At 43.9% G+C, this 20,019-nt stretch overlaps 2 protein-coding genes across 2 annotated transcripts; one reads left to right on the forward strand and one right to left on the reverse strand.

The window, feature by feature from the left end:
- Positions 1-4,935: 4,935 nt before the first annotated feature.
- On the forward strand, positions 4,936-6,653 carry LOC119401781 (uncharacterized). Its single transcript, XM_037668754.2, has 2 exons — positions 4,936-6,032; positions 6,348-6,653. Exons 1-2 carry the CDS (start codon positions 5,267-5,269, stop codon positions 6,560-6,562), a joined length of 981 nt encoding a protein of 326 aa, XP_037524682.1. The 5' UTR covers positions 4,936-5,266; the 3' UTR covers positions 6,563-6,653.
- A 268-nt stretch (positions 6,654-6,921) lies between these two features.
- Positions 6,922-11,686, reverse strand: LOC119403167 (uncharacterized). Its single transcript, XM_037670114.1, has 3 exons — positions 11,647-11,686; positions 10,166-10,792; positions 6,922-7,622 (listed from the first exon to the last, which is right to left on the reverse strand). Exons 1-3 carry the CDS (start codon positions 11,684-11,686, stop codon positions 6,922-6,924), a joined length of 1,368 nt encoding a protein of 455 aa, XP_037526042.1.
- Positions 11,687-20,019: the final 8,333 nt, after the last annotated feature.

Here is a 20,019-nt window from a genome sequence, read left to right on the forward strand (position 1 = left end):
ATTCTGTAAATAAACTTCTTAGCGTCGTCGAAAGTTATTGAATTCGACTACAGCTGTATACTGCACGAGATCATCGCCTGAAGCTACTTGTACGATGGCTTATCACTTCGGAAATAGAACTGCTTTAAACATAACGTTCATCGCCTAGCCTTCTCATGATGCAGGTACAAATGAAGTAACTTTTCAGGAAACTCAGTAATAATTGGCATGTAGTACGCGGGGAGGAAGATATAAAAACACGCTGCGGCTGCACATGCGCGCGCGGTGCTCTTCAGTGGCGTGTGTTTGTGGCTTTCTCCGCGACTACTGCACCGCGCTTGTTTTTGTTAGAAGTTAGTTGCACTATGGTTAGGATTTTAATCTGACTGTGCAAGGTCGTTGCTACGAGAAACGAAGTTGCGTTGGGTGAACCCACTTGAAGATAACACGTCAGTGAATTACGTTATATTCTGGTACTAACGCCATGTGTACAGTAATGTGAAAGAGCACAAGATGTATATAATTATCAATTCTAGACAAATATGCCAGTTGCGTTTGGCAAGGTGCCTTTTGTTGCAATATTTGTGTTTGAGAAAAATGATGTGAAATATTTTTCCCGTCGTTATATTGTTTCCTGAAGCATACTGGTTTATATTAACAGAAGTTGTTGTAATGGTTAAGCAGCACTTTTCCAAGAGCTTTTTATCCACTGTGCTGGGGTGGCAAAAGCACACCTCAGTTATGTGCTTATCTAAAGTTCATGTTTTTTTTGTGAGCTTTTCTTAAGGCAGCATGAAACTGAAAAAGCGCTCTTATTTGCAGGTTGTGCGACTAAGACGTAGCATTCATTGTGAGAGTGCTACTTTAATTTTATGAAGTAATTATTAGGGGAAACAAATCTAAATTCTCATATGTAACTATGTGTGCAGAAGTTTAGAGAAGGCTGACAAAAGTGGTTAACGGTTTTTTTTTATGGCTTGCAGCACTACAAATTGAAACCGATATTCCAGGCATTGATTGGCTTTAACACGACTAGAATTACTTTCCTAAACGGCTCAAATTCATCATATAATACAATATGTAAAGCTCGGCATTATGGAGTGTGCACATGGGCCACACATACTCTTATTTTATCAATTTATGCATTATATATTGTGTAGCAGAGCTGATGTAATTTTCGTCATTTAAATGACCTATATCGTAATCTGCGTTCTCCAACCACATCGTGTTTACTAAGTACATAAGTTTCTGAAAGTTCGGCTTGCAATGGCACCATTACAGTTGTCTGCCATGAGCCGTTGCTCGGGTTATACTTGTTCTTATAGCGCAATCTGAGTCCATCATTCAAGGCCCTTGCTGGTATATAAACATAGACTTCCCTGAATACATTGTATGTATTGTGTGTGAGCTGTAAGGTCTGTGTGGTGCGCCAACTCATGAATGTTTTCTGGTATCCTTAGCATATGTACCCGGTGATCTCACCTGTTCGTGGAACTGAAGCAGACGACAGCTTGCAGAAGAATATGGGAGCGTTCTACCTGTGAGCTTGGTCGAGCTTATATTTTATGGTAGGCATTTGTTTCAATCTTTACAAAAAGCTTCGACATGTTTCGCCTGCTCATGAACCTATTGCACCTTTTTTGAGGGAATTCTAAGATCAAAGAAACAAGACCCTAGACGTAACTCCATTAATGTATACTTGATGCTGGACTTGACCTTCTGTGTTGTTTTCCTGTTTTCTTACAGGATTTGCTGAAAGTTTCGATTGGAAATGCGATATAAGATGCAATTTTGACTAAGTCTAACTTCACAAAAGTGTTTTTTGTCAACTACCTGCACGGGGCCTTGGCAGTACACTGTCAATTTTTATGAAAGGGAACACGCGAGCGCGTGGCTCGCGAGCTCCGGCGGCTGCTTGCAGCGCCTTCAGGCGTGCGCGAGTAGCAACCAGGGTATCTTTCCGCGTCATCTAGTGGCGAATAAAACAACCAGTCACGGGTAATATGCAACCAGCTGCAAGATTGCAACCCCCTCCCCCTTCAAGGCGATTACACAAAAGGCCGGGCCAGCGGCGTGTCGTCTGCTGCTCGTAAACTGCGTTTGGCACGCGGGCGCAATCGAAACACGGAAGCTCTGTCGCTTGGCTTTCGCGCGTTACACTTCGGCCGATTTAGATTTAAGCGACAGCGGTCCAGGCAGGTAAATTTTTGTTGCTGGTTTCCGGTTTTCAAATCTCGCGTCGAATTCTGTCGAAAACATTTTTCTGAGTAGAATCCCACTTAGCCGAGAACGTGTCACCTGTCTTTACAAAATGTACTGGCAAGTCTGCGCTCGATGCTTTAAAGTCATGCATAGTGACTTCCGCCGGGTTTGTGTTGAGAGCGCGAAATGGCGCTGCATAGCAAACAGGGGAAAAGGCTTTGACATGGTTGTAAAGATCTCGATCGATAATTATCCCTAACATAAATGACGTGAGCATGAAACATGAAAAAAAATTCAATGAGTTTGTTGAAACTGGAAAAACGTCGTCTTGCTTTTGACCCCCACATAAAAAGTAAAAACACATTATGACAATTGTTAATACCTCGTGGCGTCACCATTTGCGGCCATAACAGCTGCCATTCTAGCTGGTAGGGATTGATAAAGAGCGGCCGTTAGGGACGTGTCCCTTCTCAGCTTCTGCCACTCCTCCTTAATGACAACCCAGAGGTCGCCCGCCGAGAGTCCATGCAGGGACTGGCCCGCCAGCGCGCTTTTCAAAGGTCCCCAGAAGTTCTCGATGGTGTTAAGATCTGGAGACTGGGGAGGCCAAACCCGGCGGAAGTCACTATGCATGACTTTAAAGCATCGAGCGCAGACTTGCCAGTACATTTTGTAAGACAGGTGACACGTTCTCCGCTAAGTGGGATTCTACTCAGAAAAATGTTTTCGACAGCATTCGATGCGAGATTTGAAAACCGGAAACCAGCAACGAAAATTTACCTGACTGAACCGCTGTCGCTTAAATCTAAATCGGCCGAAGTGTAACGTGCGAAAGCCAAGCGACAGAGCTTCCGCGTTTCGATTGCGCCCGCGTGCCAAACGCAGTTTACAAGCAGCAGACGACACACCGCTGGCCCGGACTCTTGCGTAATCGGCTTGAAAGGGGAGGGGGTTGCAATCTTGCAGCTCGTTGCATATTACCCGTGACTGGTTGTTTTATTCTCCACTAGATGACGCGAAAAGATACCGTGGTTGCTCTCGCGCACGCCTGAAGGCGCTGCAAGCAGCCACCGGAGCTCGCGGGCCACGCGCTCGCGTGTTCCCTTTCATAAAAATTGACAGTGTACATCTAAGTGTTCTAAGGTGCACGATGTGTTGGATAAAGTTTTCTTTGCAACTCTTATATATTTACTGCGATCTTTCGTGCAGGATACACATGCATGGATACACATACATGGATTCCCTACAAGGACCCTGCGCATCAAAAGCAATCTGTCATCAATGTTAAGTAGACAGATTAAACGAAACGAAGATATGACAGGTGTACACCATATATTTCTTTCATTTAACCTCTGCATGTTTCCCAGTCAATAAATGTTTTTATCCATTTTCTTTTGTTGAGAAATGTCTTTGTACAGCACAAGTGTCGTAGAAGGTGCATACATGCACTTTTGTATGATGCTTGGCTGCATGTGTATCAACCAGCAAACACATTGTCAGGCACAACTAATATGTGATTCCGTACTATCATCCGGACATATCATAAATCTTATCATGCACTGTAATAGTTCTGTTTCAGGAATGTTATGAATGTCATTGGCCACGAAGCACAAGCTTGGCCGAGGGTCATTGCAAACAGGATGTTTCATACTCACAAGAAAGTCACTCATAAGGACACATTAGAATGACGGTGGCCAATATGTTTTTGAATGACATTATGAGTACATTAAAACAATTCTGAAGAAATACATTAGAGAATCAAATGAGTGTTGATGTCAAAGGTCGTTTCATGCTCACTAGACTATCACATGTTAATACGCATCGGACTATCACATGTTAATCCGCATCAGACTATCACATGTTAATACGCATCAGAATGATTGGCCAATATGTTTTTGAATGGCATTTCAAATACATTACAAAATTCTAAAGGGACACATTAGAGCGTCAAATTACTGAAATGTCAGAAGTCATTAGACTTTCTTTTTGAACTCGTCTCACATTTTCATAAGGGTGATATATTTTTATTACACCATAATTGTTTCAAAGTAGTCACTGCTTGCACTGTGCAAGAGTAAGACATTGAGAAACAAAACAATTTACGTAAACCCTGACGCTATTGCTTCACACAATGCACATTTAAGGTTGTCTCTTGGGTCATTCTGTCAAGCAATACGGCCACTGGGGCACACTGTACAGGACGTGTTGCCTATGGTTCATACACTGATTGTGCGAGATTTCATTGCGGTGCCTCCATGTGACTATCCGCCGAGCTTAATGTTGCCCTCCTATGTTCTTTTTAAATAAAGTTGACTTTGTACAGCTGTGTGTGCTGTTAAAGGGAAGACACAAGCAAGAAACCTTGAGTTTGAGTGCTTCAGCTGTAGTTGCCATTCAGTAAGGACATTTTTATGAAGTATGCGACTCAGACGAAACATTTCTATTAAGAACGTCCTATGAAGAAGTTTGCGGTGGGAAGGATAACATCCCCTCCCCCCCCTCCCCCCCCCAAAACGCATGCCTCCGATAATTAAACAATGAGGTAGTACTTGAGCGCTAGTGCGTTGAGATGTGTGTGAACAGACTTCAATATAAACTAAAGCCGATATCAGGCTGATAGTAACACTGAGGATGAGTAGATAAGACCATAGGTCGGCAATAAAAGGTGAAATTCACACAAGAATTATATGTTAGGCTTAGGGCTCACTTGGAGTCGGACTTGCCAATATTTTCCTGAACAGGACTCACTCGGACTTGGACTCAGTAAAATTTTCCTCAAACGGACTCACTCTGACTCAAACATACCAAAATATTACTCACCCGGACTCGCTCAGACTCACAGCTTGATCCGAGTCTGAGTGAGTCTGTGTTAATCGACTCACGAGTGAGTTTGCCGACCTATGGCTTGCGCAGATACACATGCCCACAAAGCGTGTGCCATCAAGCATGTGTTTGGAGCATGCAGGTTGGAGATTGCATGGTAGAAATACGTGTACTATTGCAAATATATGTGTGTTCAGAATTTGTTATGTAGTTTAGCCTTACCATATACTCAACATAAAGAACCTACAGGGTTCTGAAGCTTATGTTCTTTTACCTGCAGGTGCAAACACTTGACCAGTGGACACAGTGGGAGGCCACTCCCTATGATGACCACACATATGTCCGGTATCTGCCCATTGGATTCAAGGGAAAATCATTTGCTGAGTCTGTAACTGGAGACGACATTTTATTTTATACTGGTGTATCCCAGATAGTGTTTGAGAGGCTTGTGAAAGCTGTGTCTGCTCTGGCAAAGAAGCCAAGCACCCTAACGCGTGCTGACCAGTTGCTAATGTGTCTAATGAGGCTTCGCCTTGGGCTGCTGCATGGACACCTTGCACGAATTTTTAAGGTATCCGTGTCGAGTGTCAGCAACAACGTTGCATACATGCTGAGTTTGCTCAGCAAAATCATGAAGAATGTTGTTATATGGCTGCCCAAATCGTGCATACAGAACAGCATGCCGCAGTCATTCGTGGAAAACAAGCATGATGACACAACATGCATCCTTGATTGTACAGAAGTGTTTCTGCAGCGTCCAAAAAAGCTGATGGCAAGAGCACAAACGTACAGCAGCTACAAAGCCCATAACACCGTAAAATTTCTTGTCGCAATTGCCCCGAATGGGTTCATCATGTTCGTGTCCAAAGCTTATGGAGGGCGTGCCTCAGACAAATTTATCACAAATGATAGCGGCATCAATGACTACCTCGGACATGGTGATGTTGTGATGGCGGACCGAGGCTTCGCACTCACAGATGAAATGCAAATTCAAGGTGTACGATTGAACACACCAGCATTCACTAAAGGTATGTGGCTCTTATTCATTATTGTTCTGTGCTGTTGATTAAAGCTAATGTGCTCTGCTGTTTGGAATCAAAGGGTTGACTAAGAACATAACGCCTTAATTCATTACACTTCTGTTATTGGTGTGGCCTACCAAATGGTAGCACAGCAAACAAGTGTAATGTTTTATTTGCTTCAGTCTGTGGAAACCTTTTAGCAAGACCTTTCCTCAGAAAAAAACATGTTACAAGCACACGTTGATTACTAGTTCAAAAATATTTGATTTTGAACATGCTGCATACCATGAGTGCCAACTGACTGCTACTTTACCATTTCAGGAAAAACGCAGCTAACCAACAAGGAAGTAACAAGTACAAGACGGATTGCATCTGTACGCATACATGTTGAGCGCGCAATTAACCGCTTAAAGACATATAGAATATTCAAGCAATCGCTGCCCATACGATCGAAGAAAACCATCAGTACGATGGTATTCGTATGTGCAGGACTTTGCAACTTTAAGTCGGACCTCATCAAAAAGCCAAGCGTCTAATAAAATAGATTTCCACCATTCTATGCCTCAACGTACTAATTATGTAAACTTTAGTGTGGTAAAAATGGCGAATGATATAAATGAACCCTAAGGAAATGCACTGAAACCTTCTAGGCTGCATCAGCTGAAACATTTCCAGTGTTCCACACCTTTGTTCAAGTACACCAGTGCAGAATTGAAAAGACACACAAAGATTCATTTATTTGCACAGTTCAAATCCCACAAATTCTTAGGTACTGAATGGGCACATCTAGTTTGCCATCATTAAGCATGTCTGTCATGCGGGGAAGCATTTCGGTAAAATAGAATTTCTTTAATCGTGACATATTATTGGAAATATAGTCACGGTTAAAAGAAACCTAAATGAGAACGTCTTTCTCGGCACTCCATACGTAAAAAAAGCAAATTGCCTTTTTGGTGCAAAGCAGCTGAACTTGCACCTGACTATAATAGCCATTTGGCCCATTTTCTACAAGGACCAATGTCCCATCCTGCCTCTTCCTGACATCGTACTTGCCATGTTCAATTAGCTCTGTGATATCGCTCACAAATGGGCATTTAATCTCTAATATGGCGTTCTCGCTGTCGATCATGCCGTCTGGACTAGCCGAAAGCCATGGCGTGTCTTCGCAGACAAAACTACCCACTTTTGCGACTGAGAAACCAGTTTTCTTGGAAAATTGCACACGAGCCACAGCCTCCATTCGCTTCCCATGTTTCGTAGCTGCATTTCCCGAGAACACTGGGTTCAGCATTCTTGTTGCAGCTTTTTCGCCTGCAGTACTTTCTCTTTTCGGCACTTTGGCCACATTGGATGCACTTAGTCGCACTCTACGTGCAAACAGCCACAGCTGTGAACACTGGTCAGAAGTTTGTGAGCTGAGGGAAGCAGCAGCTGCAGCAGACAAAGCAACATATTTGCTGTAGAACTCACTGCACAAGACACAACCATTAGGAGAATTGTCCAATGAGTGGTCGCCATGCGTTCTGTTCACCACGTCATCTGCTGCAGGGCGGTGTGGTCGTGGAGCGGCATTTAGCGTCTCGTATAGGAGTGTGCCTGCATGAAAATATTGTGATGGAATCGTTGTGAAATGCAATGGCATTGTTTAACCAAAAAATATATTGCCATTGAAACCAAAGAGCTTTTCTTGGATTAACAAGCAATACAGAAAGAGGCATGGCAAGATTTAAGGCACTTTCCTTTTATCACAAAATTCGAACAAGTAGCAGTTTTAAGGTATGAAGCCAAGTGTCGGAAAACATTTTTTAAAAAGTGATAATCACTAGAGATTATTAGCCTACAATATAAAACACATCTTTTTAGGTACATGTGAGCATTTTAAAGCAAGTCCTAATTTTTGTTAATTTTTCATAATTAAAAATGTCATTAAAAAGGACCTTACGCCAACGATCCTAACTCAAGTTCCGCTCATGAAAAAGGTTCATTTTTTGTAGGGACATGAAAAAAGCTTTGGCTTGTGCAATGAACCAAAAGAAATGAGATCTGCTGAATATTAAAAACATAGTGATTAAATAACCAAAAGTGTATGCACTAGCACTAGGGGCACCTTCGTATAACAGGCAGCCATATTAAATCTTTTGGCACGATTTTGCTTATTGAGGTTCATTGCACGCCATCTAAATGGATAAGGAAGCGTGCCAAGTTTTAATGAAAAATGTTTATTATCAAAAAAGTTAGGACTGTTCGCGTGCGAAAAAATAGCAGAAATTCAAGTTCTGAGAAAATCAACAAAAAAGATTGGAAACAGGGGCAGCGCTTACGCAAGCTGATTACGAGCGCTATAATTCTCAGTATTTGTTGCCAGTTCCATCGTGGACCTTACTACTCCGTGCCCTTGCTCGAGGGGCACCTCTCAATTGTTTTTTCAAGCTAGTACTGCTGCAGCGGTGCCATGACGGGATGCTTTCGTGGTGCGGTGCTGATTATTGGTGAGGCGAGCTTCTATTGTGCGGAGGCCTGGATCGATCCGAATTTGCTTAAAACTATCAAATGTGCTTCTGTTGTCATTATCGAAATGACACACCGCGTCAAAGAAAGCAAATTTGATGGTTTACAGGCTCACGTACGTGCCATTGAGTGTGAACAACACATGTACCATGTTACGTGTTTACCTGGTGAGAAGTTTATGACTTTTGCAAAGAAAAATGATGTGTTGACAACGCTTTTAGAGCATTATTACATGTTCTCACTTGATATCAATGCTAAGTAACCAACAAAATACATTATACAAATCTATTCTTGATTAACACAAAACTGGCACTTTCAGTTTCGGTTTCGTAGGTGATGGGTGGTCTCACATTTTTGCTTGTATCTTTTGAAAAAATCTGCATAGACAGAAACATTGTGCAGCAAAATTTAACATTACCAAAAACAAAAAATTGCATTTTGAAAAAATAATCGCTTTTGCCACTTGGCCTCGTACCTTAAGCAATGTTGACGTTTGAAATAGTGGGAAATAACTGAGCAGGGAATGCCATGAGAGCCAACGTTACGGCAAGAGAACTTGTCTTCAAGGCGGCAACTTTGATCACAAATGTTGCTCACCAACATTGAAAGCACTCTTGCAGAGCCGCACATTTCCCAAATGTTGCACAAATCTGATTTCCCAATATTCAATTAGTGTTTCAGGAAATCATTGAAAAGTTTTGTCACTCATCTTGAAAATACTATTCCTAGTACAGAAATTGCAGCCTCACAAGGGTCATTCAAACAAGTCTATCAAAGCTAGTGCTGTTGGCACAACAGACACTTTGGGTCAGACAGCAGACAACACATATTCAATAGCCTTTTTGAGCGTGTCAATTTTCTTCCCACTCTAAACATTTTATTCCCACCTAGTAGAACCTGTTCCGCTATAAAAGTAGTAAAGCACAGGTGCTTTCGAAGCTTTTCATCTAAACACTGCTTTTTTCTTATTTCTGCATATGGTACAAAAAAATTAATATTTAAACTTGCATGCAATTAGAAGAAATCATACTATCTTACGCCAAGAAAGTCAACAGCAAGCTCAGTTTATAAGCACATTAATTTTTTCAAATCCCTGATCAGTCTAATCTGGCTGAAGTTATTTTCTTGCACCCGTGTTCATTCAATGCAAAAACTTTTTGAGTTCTCATGAATGTCATCTCAACAGCCATTAAGAAGCATCTTTTAATCATGGAAGCCTAAACTTGTTTGGAACAATTTTACAAAATTATGAAAAGTGTAAATTTAAGGGCTTGTTTTCTTTGTTAGACACAATATTAATTAGGACTAACAGACAATGATGCCAAGGAATCATTGGCATCATTGTCTGTTCTCATTAACATTGTATCTTTACAAAATTATGTAACACGAAACTAGAAAAACAAACAGGTTGTTGACAGGACATGAAGCAACTTCTCAAGAGACAATGAATGTTGCATTTTCTAAGCTGTCTCAGGCAGTTTTTTTTTTTTGCTCATCTGCACATTAAGCAACCTGTAATGCACTCTTGCATACAGATGGACATAAAGTGAGTGGGTCACTTTTGTAATAGAGCAGCACTAGGTTCCCAGCACTGGTGAAAATCACAGTGGTGTACGATCTGAAATACATACCAGGTATAGTGAAAAGGTCAGGATATGGTGATTCCTCATGCAGCTTCTGTATTTCCACTTTTGTCTGTGGCACAAACATTGGCCTTGGGTGCCTCGTAGCCTGGGTGTCCACAGCTCCTCGTTGCATATGAAAGTCTATGTCTTCTAGAGCTGAGGGTTGAACATTTCGCTTCGTGCCTGCGTTCCAGGCTGCCGTTTGGTCAGTGCATGTCTTTGTTGTCAACCCTTGACAAACCGCCATGTCAATTTTCCATAATATGGCTCCCACATGGCTACAAACTTTACCTTCTCCAGCCATACAGGTGCAGCCAGCCGTGATGACCTCCCCATTCATTTTCGCACAAATCCACGCAGCACGGGGTATGCCACTGAGAGCTTGTGATGGAGAAACTTCTCCTTTGACGTAGCTAAGCTCTTGGTCTATACGGTGGACCAACAGCTTGCCGACCCAACCGCTCTGTAGATAATTGTAGGATTCCAGCGACCTGTAATTTTTCACGGCCTGCAGGTCGCATGCTTTGGAATTCAACAGGTAAAATATTATGTCAGGGGCTCTCACAGCAGGCCACTCCCGCATGTCGTCCAGCCATTCGTTCACCATGTTAGGGTGCTCATGGCTCCTGCCATCTGGAAAAAAGTTAACAGAAGGGTTATTGGCTTCCTCGGATGGGTACCAATTAGCGTGAATATATTATTTTTCACAGAAAGTGGAAAATAATAAAGGCAAGAAGAGCAACGACACCTCATGTAATTGCAGGTTTTATTTGTGACCACGTAATTGTAGGTACACGAGTATTTTCACATTTCGCCCTCACGAACATGCGATCGGCGTGATCGATAACTGAACCAGTGTCTACGAGCTCTGCGCGACAGCTTACCTCCTAAGATACAACGACTGCTCACAACGATAAATCATAGCATAATGCTCCCACGAAAACAATGGACGGCGATTTTGCTCGATCCGCATCTATACATTTACGATCCGTCCATCGAGATTGCAGACAGTCGCATGCCTCCCTTAGGCAATGAGCTCAACTATTGCGATCCGAATTGTAGGAGCCACACGCAATTAATCATTTTTGATGGCAACAAAAAAATCTGACCGCGGATCTCGGCCTCATGCGACAACATATCGCGGCGTGTCAATAGCGATGTTTCTCGATTAGCTTCAATATACCGCTGACTTTTACCACGTTGAAAAACAGGACAAGCACGATGTCAATACAGTACAGCTACAGCGAACTGTTGTCACTTAGAAACTGCGAGCGCTCGCCTTCGACTGCAGCGTAATTGCGCTGCAACATTTACTGCAGCTAGGTGAACAATTTTCTGGCAACGGCACGGGTATGCAGCGTTGTAGTAGTAGCATTTGACGAGCAATAAGTGCAGTTTCATCTTACTCGCTGTGATAATTCTCACTATAACGTTGTCGTGAACATTAACGCGGTGACATAAATCAGAAACATGTTGAGTGATCTTACCTCCTAAGTCGACAAGCTCCTTAGACGCACCACCGGCCATCGGAATGGAAACACGGCCGTACAGCGCGCACCGTTCATACACAAATCGCAAAACACTCGATGCCGACCGTCTTGTCGGTGAGGAAAGCTCTGAGAGAAAAGTTTGACGACACACGATGCGAGGAATGTATGCGTCTCGGCGGAAAGACCGGAGAGCAAACAGCCCAAGATGGCGCCGCCGCCAGACGTCGCTAGCGGTCAACTATCTGGCAATATGGCAGCGTCCAAGAGCGCCTCAGTGGAAAGGTGTATAGGCACCGGGCGGCCATCGTAAGGCGCCAGCTACGCCTCTCCCGAAAAGCGCCCCAAGCGGCGGCACGGACAGCACTGGCATGTGAAGCAGACGACGCGGAGCAGGCTCTGCTACTTTCGGCACGTATCCGAAGAGAAGCGCGGCGTCTCTTTTTGAACAAGTCGAAGCTGTATGCTGTTGCGTTTGTTGCCGAGAGGCAAAGAGCAGCGGCAGCAACAGTGTTCTTTTGAACAATGCACGAAGCGTTCGACTCTTGGACATGTGTTCAGACAACGGGGCCCGTCGTCGGGCTTCAGGCAGACTCCCGCGCAGTCATTTGCGGTCGTGGACGCATTTAATGGCCGCCAAGTCATCTAGAAAGAATGACACGGTGTCCCTCTCATGTCCACACGGATGAGCGCTGTCGGAACATCAAACGAGTCAGCTTCTTTACGTGGTGCTGTGCTTTTAGGCGTTTGTTTTCGTTCGGAGACGGACCAGAGGGGGCACGATGCTTCCTCCCTTTCGGGATTGCAAATGAGGCAGGCCCGATTGGCGACACGATGTAAAATAAGCATCTTTGCATTTTAACTGCCGAACTCGCTGTTCCTCATTATTGTCTGGAGGGCCCCTGGCGCGAAAGCGAGTCCTGACAGCGCAAGTGCACCCATGGCGCTGCCAGTTTTTTTGCGCTGCAGTTTCAAAGACTTGACCAGCTGCCGCACGCGTTTTCGTGCGTCTGCTCTAGAGAAGAGTCTCCGCTTGCACGAAGGCAGGTCATGTGCACGACATCACGGAATATAAAGGCGACGACGAGTGCAAATAGCGTTGCAAGTGCACCCCGCAGACGAAGCTTAACGCAATAAACTGCGATGTGGGGCTAGATGTAAGTAGCACCATTTCTATTTTTTAAATGCGAAGCATTTCTTAGCGAACCCTAGGCGCTTTGAGCGTTTCTGTCTAGGTATCTGTTTATCTAGCCGCCTACGTCTGGGTGCTCTCGTGATCGCCTCCTTAACTTGGTGTAGACCAAAATTGGCATGGAAGGGTAAGCGGATTTGACGAATATGACTGTCTGCTCATGATATGAATAAAGTGAAAATCCTGTCGCGTACGTCGTCAAACCCTTTCCTCGAGACACGTGTAGCACATACCCGTTTACCACGGGCCTCGGTGCACGGGTATGCGCCACAGGTGATTGACAGTTTATATCTACCCAAGAACGGCGAGAACAGACATTGAATGCGAGAGCGTTAAGAAAAACCGATATCGGCAGCGTTGACCCGACGGATGGAAAGAATGAAAATTAGGATCCCAGCAGGAATCGAACCCAAGCATTCTGCGTGGCAATCAGGTATTCTACCACAGAGCCACGCCAGGTCTATAAACTGGTTTGGAAAAACAGCCTATGCAGGAGTAATGGCGGTGCAACGTCAATCGTGGTTGTGGTGCTTGCTATCTAATTTTACAACAAAGCAATAAACACTACATGATACTTCTACAATACAGGCGTTATGTCAGGTTAACGTCTGGGGTTCCAGTTTTGTTCTGCTTTTATAGCAGTGTAATAAACGTTACATTTGTATTCCTATATGATTCAGCAAGCGATATTCAAGCGTTTCTCGACCTCGGAGGAATACGCAAACGAAAGTTACGTATGATGTTCACGTAATCGCACCGTAAAGTGCACTTCACTGCGAAAATACTGACATATATGCTGTAACGTGGGTGCTGACGTTACGTCAGACCATAAGTTACCCTTTGAACGCCAGCGTAGTCGACGTGCCTGGTAAGATCACGATGTGTACACAACTACTGCACTTACAAAAACACGTCGATCCACCTCGTAACGCTTGGCTCAACACCAAAAAGAAAAAAGAAAGCACACTGCAAACCGTTTCACACCCTCATAGGTGTATTTGCGATAAAACACCTATCGTACACCCTTTTTTTCTGTCAATATTATCCGAAAGGGTGTAATGTCTTCTTTGCACACCCTTCGCACACCCTTTTTTCATTTTTGGGTGTGCAATGGGTGTATGTTCTGTTAAACACCCATGGGTGTTCTTTGGATTTTACACCTATGGGTCAATTCACGCAGTGAATTGACCCATAGGTGTAAACAGGTATCGTTGTACTGCTGAATGCAATTAACTGAGACATTGAACACCACGGGCAACGCCTCCTGAAACCACGGGTCACCACCCTGTTCGACAGAGCGTCTTGGCACAGGATACTGTTTCGCGAGGCACCTGAGTGTGAAGCTACCTGCTCGTGAATCAGTAATGGTTCACCTTGGTCTGCTAAGCTTGCCACTCAATTTTCATTCTTTTAGTTGTGCATCACAAGTCTGCTGTAATGCAAAGATGCATGTATTTTGCCTACTTTATTAGGCAAGTGGTAGTGACAATAAAATATAATATTGTCGTGCCTGAGGTTCTGAATGCAGTGAGTCAACTGATGTTACTTATTTTGAGCTCACATATATTTAAGCCTTTACATCCAGATTTATTTTTGAGAAATCATTTCCAAAATAATTTCATTTATTGCTTGATTGGATTGACACGTTGAATGAATGCCCGAAATACATTCGGAATAATATATGTATTTGTTTAGCATTCATAAGCATTTGTTCAGTTTAGAGACAGTTGGCTTCACTGCTCTGTGATCATCGCAAACACCTCTCCTAACGCTTAATCTATAGCATACATATAATGTGAAATCTCGTTGACACGATTCTGCATAATACGTTTTTTAGCCTAATACGTTTTCGTTTTTATTTCCTGCCAACATCCCTTGAAAATAATACATTTTCATGAGTTTAATACCATCACATTTTTGCCAAAACTGGATAATACGACCGCGAAAGTGGATCTTGACCGATATATCGAGAAATCCTGCGTTTATTCTTCGCTATGACAGCTCTCACCGCGTTCCAACAAGCCACGATCTGCGCGTAGCAGAGCCGCTGAGACCACAGCAGCACCAGTTTAGCGGCGAAAAGATCGCTGCTAGGCGATCTTCTCTTTGAGATTATATATATACATATATATTGCCGCTTTGTGAGGGCCTCCCCTCCAGTGAAGGGAGACTTTAAGCCTTGCTTGTAGTCAAGCAGCCCTTACTGTGTCGTCGCAATGCTTACTGCGATTCGAATACACTGTGTAAAGCATAACAAAACATAACACTGCCGCAGAAAGAAAGCTGCGCCCACGCGACCCAACAACGGCCGGGGCGCCACCTCCTCTGCCGGCGCAGCCGCCGCGCGTGCGCAGCGCGCGGAACAGCTCTATCACCACGTGACTTAAGCAACGCGCTCAGACACGCCACCGGACCAGCCGGACTCCATCGTTTTCTGCGTGTGTTGTGCATTGCCTCCCGATCGGTCGAGTTTTGCAATCGGTGTGTTTCGGTTGTTTGAAGTGTGTGTGCGCTGTGTGCTCGTCCTTTACCTTCTGCCAGTGCTGCTTATTACGAAGATGCACTATACTCAAAGGGAGACCTGCAGCTTCATATCGTGGAGCACTCGAACTGAAACGGTATGTACCACTATCACGTTGCTACGGCCAGCGCTTTGTTAACTCCGAGAGCGCGATCTAATGCCGTTAACTAAGCTTTTCTTAACTGGTTGACGATCGGTGAGCATTTGTTAACGTAGCGAGCATATGTGAGTGTATTGTTTCATCGGGATGAAGGCAAAGTTGTGTGACATTAGGCGCGGGCAAGCTTTGCTTTGTTTGGTGTTGAAAGCAGTGTGCGCATGCGCGGCTGTGATTCGGAGGGGGATTTGAACGCAGTTGTGGCGGTGCCCTCCTGTCGGCGGTGGTGTTGGAAGGGGGCCCCGCTCTCGATGAACCACTATTTTGATTTAAGAATAGTTGGGTTGTGACGGCACCTGTTACCTCTAAGCGTCAAGCGTGTCTAAGGCGCGTATGCTTCGGCCTGTTGGTAATTCAAGTGCATTTTTTTCGCACAAGTAAAAAAAACAGGACAGAAAACAACGACGTGGTGTCCGCGTCGTTCTTTTCCGTCCGTGTTCGTTTTGTGCGCTAAAACTACCGTGATGCTCGGGTTGATGCGTGTGGGTCATTTTAACGCAGCACGTTGCTTCGTTTTAGGTACGCCGTCCGAAGCTCGCCTAAGTGCTAATACATTCCGTTTCGTTAAATTCGTACCGACGTTTTAATTAATCCGCAACATAGGTTTCCTGATAATGCCGGCACCCGTGCACGGGGAGCCGTTCGTTAAACTTGACTTGTGTTCGAATGAATTTTTCATGTCTGTGTGTGGCCGAATCGCCTTAACTACCTGAACTGTGCAAGCGCTAGTTCGAGCATCAGTGTGCACTTAGACGTGCGCAGGGTTTCCCATCAGGGGGGAGGGAAGTAGGAAGGTTAATCGCTGCCCCTCTCCCCCCGCCTTACTAAAAAGTCAAAGTATAGGGGCAGACTTTGCGCACCCCCCCTCTCTGTCTGAATTGACTAGGGGGTGCACCCCCCCCCCTTCGTGCGTACGCCTGAGTGCCCGCGTTCGAGCACAATTTATTTTGTTCTATTTGGTTCCGTTATGTCTAGCTTTCATTATTTTGTTGTGGTTATTAAGAGTTATATGCGCCTCGCCTCGCTTTGGCGTTGTAACTTCGCTAAATACTTTTACGTGTACAAACATTAAAAAACGCAGTTTGTACGACCACCTACAATGATATTATTTGGTAAAAGACAAGCCTAATGATTTATAAGACATTTGATTATAAGATTTATAAGACATTCAAGGCTGCAACTTGCAGCCTTGAAGAGAAGTCCTTGTCCAGAGTTTTGTTTTATATGCTTTTTATCGCTGTGCAGGAATCCTTCATGCCACTAAAGAATGCTCCTTTTTCTTTAAAAATGCGGATGATATTTGTCAAATAGTACTTTCTCTTTCCCAAACAAGCTAATTGCACGTAGAAAAGCTGTTAATTCTCTCCTGTTCCATATGGGCCATGTTATGAGCTTCATTTTTGGATGGTACTATCGTGAACAATATGAGGTCGAACACGCGAGCGCGTGGCGAACAGCCTTGAACCTTACGTCGGCTGATTCGCAGCGGCGGCTGTCGGAAACAAAGCGGAAAGGGCGCCGCGCTTCCACTATCTGTTGACCCTCGCGCTTCGATATTGTTGATGCGAAACAGCATCTTAGAGAGTGTCAGTGGCCGCTAGCGGTGATATGAATTCCCATCAACGCGAACAGCCACATCAGACTAGGTAGCTGCTGAGATATCGGCTCTCACGTAGCCTTCCACGATGCGCAGGCCATGCTTGCGCATCGGTATCTCGGTGGTGTCGGCTGAGGATTTTGCTGCGCCTCATTTATTTATTTTGTTATCATTGCTAGCGGTCATTGGCACGCAATCAGCCGATCGACACCTCGCAGCAACGCTAGCGAGGCGGGAGTGCCAACAGTCAGCGGAACAGCGCCCCCCCTCTCCCTTCCAGTTTCGGCAACGCCATCCACGTATCACCCTATCTCAGTTTTAAGGCTATTTTACACGTGCTCTCATGTTCGAGCTCATATTACTCACGATAGTACACGGTACAGAAACTGTTATTTACTGAAACAAATAATTGAAGTCTGCGTAGCGCATTCCAGACAATGATCTTTTTATTTTTTATCATGCAGGGAGCGAGCGTTCCAATAACACCTTGCATTGTGTACGATGGCCCCGATCTTCCCTATGCAAGCAAGCTTTTCCTCCATGTGGACAAAGAACTGCTCTTCAGTGGGTCCAATGCCGAAGAATGAGTAGCTGCACTCATGGCAGCACATTGGCTGTTAAATATCGACTGCCATCACAAGGCGTTCAACGTTCTCGTCGCTGTTGAATGGCTCCTTCTTGGCCAGTGGGTAATGACTCCGAGGACACAAGTAGTAAAGCTCCTGAACATTTTCAAGAAAGCCTAGAAAATAGGCCTTAGCTTCTGCTTAAAGTATGTCGCCACCTGTGATTAACTCGAGCTTAAGCCATAAAGTTATATTTTCATATGGTAACGAGTAGTTATTTGTTTTACATTATACGGAATTGAATATTATGGCGGTACTAGTATTTCATTTCAATTTCTTGCTCATTTTCTTGTGACATTTTAATACAAGCCATATTGTCTCTGCCTATTTCAACATGTTCTCACAGGTCATTCCACTTTGTGGTTATTGGCTTAGTTTTTATATTCAAAGGAATTTGTGACTTTTTTGCAGTAGTTTTAATAATTGGGATCTTTTGCTATTGAAACTTTTGCTTAACAAAACTGCCAGTACTTGTCAGTGAAATCATTGCATCGAATATTGTTTTAAAATTTATTTTTGAGCTAAATGACAAGCTTTAAGTTTTGTCAATATTTTTAAAGGAAATAAATACTCGTTTTATTCAATTACCAATGATTCTGTTGTCTTTGCTTGGAAAGGGATAATCTTTAAATTTCTCTGAACATGCCCGTGTAAAATTTGATTGAACTGTTGTTATGTAGGTAATGCTTCTGCAGGGCTGTCGTGGTCATAACTTCTCTAATCTCATGCATTTCCTGCATATTACCGCATTCAGCATGCGCTGCAACGTGCGCGTCATGGCCCAATTGCTCACTTTTTTTGTGTTGGAGCCACAATCCATTGCTTTTGAGAAAGTGGGAAATATTTCATAATTCCAGCAATGTGCACAGTTTTCTACTTCACTCATGTACTTTCCCAGAAAAGAGATAATATGGAGGCCTGCTGTGGGAAACGACATTCTGAGTCCTTAAAATGTTGCGTGAGTTGTCACGGAGCATTGATACCCTGCTCGTGTATTAGCTACAGCTGTGTGATGACAGTGTTTACCCTACTAAGAAAGTCGACAACAGGCACAATGGTGTGGGCACTGCTGGAATTTTGAAACTTTATCAATCCATTTTCTCATCAAGGAATTGCACATTTCTGAACTATCTCTTTAACAGGAGAACGACCAGACCGTACCTTGTGTGTTCCAGTTGATTTCAAACAGATACACTGATGTTATGCAGCCCATTTAAGACGATGGCACCTTATTTTATCAACTGCATAAGTGCAGGTATAAGAAGTGGCACCAATATTTCCCTTCTTGGGAAGGGCAACTACAGCGGGAAAATTCATTCTGGGGTGCGCCCGAAGGGACCAGGTGTCTGTAGTGCCCCCAGGGGGCTGACAGGGAAGAAGGTTCATTTGTGCTTCTCCCTGTAACTGCTACCTTTTCGAGGGCGGTTTCATCTATTACACCCCACTCGCACGGGTGTAGCTTGTTCTAAGACCCATACTGCACTATACGCCTGTGTTACAATGAAGCGTGTTAAATTGAATTCCTCATTATGAAGTGGAAATAACGCCCTTGCTTCATATTTTGACACAAACGCCTTGGTCATTTGTGCTCCATGTCATTTGTGCTCCTTGTTTGGCGACATACGCGATGCCGCTCCGCACACTCAAGAAAGGTCATTGAATACCGTAGAATTTGTCTCGGATGTACGAGCTTTGTGTTTATAAAAGCTTGACTTTATTTTGTACTATTAGATAACTGTGTGAACATCTTGCAATGTGTGTCAACACATTTTAGGTAATGACTTTGTATTCAGTCACGATTGCACTGTATATGTAAGGGCCATATATGCCGTGCTTCATATGCACCATAAAATTAGTGCTGCTGCCAGCATTTTCCTTCTGTGGCAGGAGCCACTATAATAGGTCATGCGCCCTTGAAAGGACTGGCTAAAGGGTAAGCTTTCTAGCGTTTCAATGGGAGCCAACTGGGAGGGGGGAACCACTCGAATTATGGAAATTTTTGCCTGGGTGTTTGGGTGTAATTGTGCATAAACACCCTACACCATTTTTTTCATTTGGGTGTAATATGCTTTTACACCCAACCACACCCATTGGGTGAAAGTTTGAAATTACACCCATTGTATAGGTGTAATCCTGCTTGGTACACCTATTTTTTGGGGTGTAGGGGTGTGAGTTATAGACACCAAGTTACACCCATACGGGTGTAAAGTGGTTTACAGTGCAGCATAGAACTACTCGCTGACTGCTTCGCATGAAACCGATTCCCACAAGGCTTGGGAT

The sequence above is a fragment of the Rhipicephalus sanguineus genome, chromosome 8 (assembly GCF_013339695.2).
Source record: "Rhipicephalus sanguineus isolate Rsan-2018 chromosome 8, BIME_Rsan_1.4, whole genome shotgun sequence".
Classification (NCBI taxonomy): domain Eukaryota; kingdom Metazoa; phylum Arthropoda; class Arachnida; order Ixodida; family Ixodidae; genus Rhipicephalus; species Rhipicephalus sanguineus.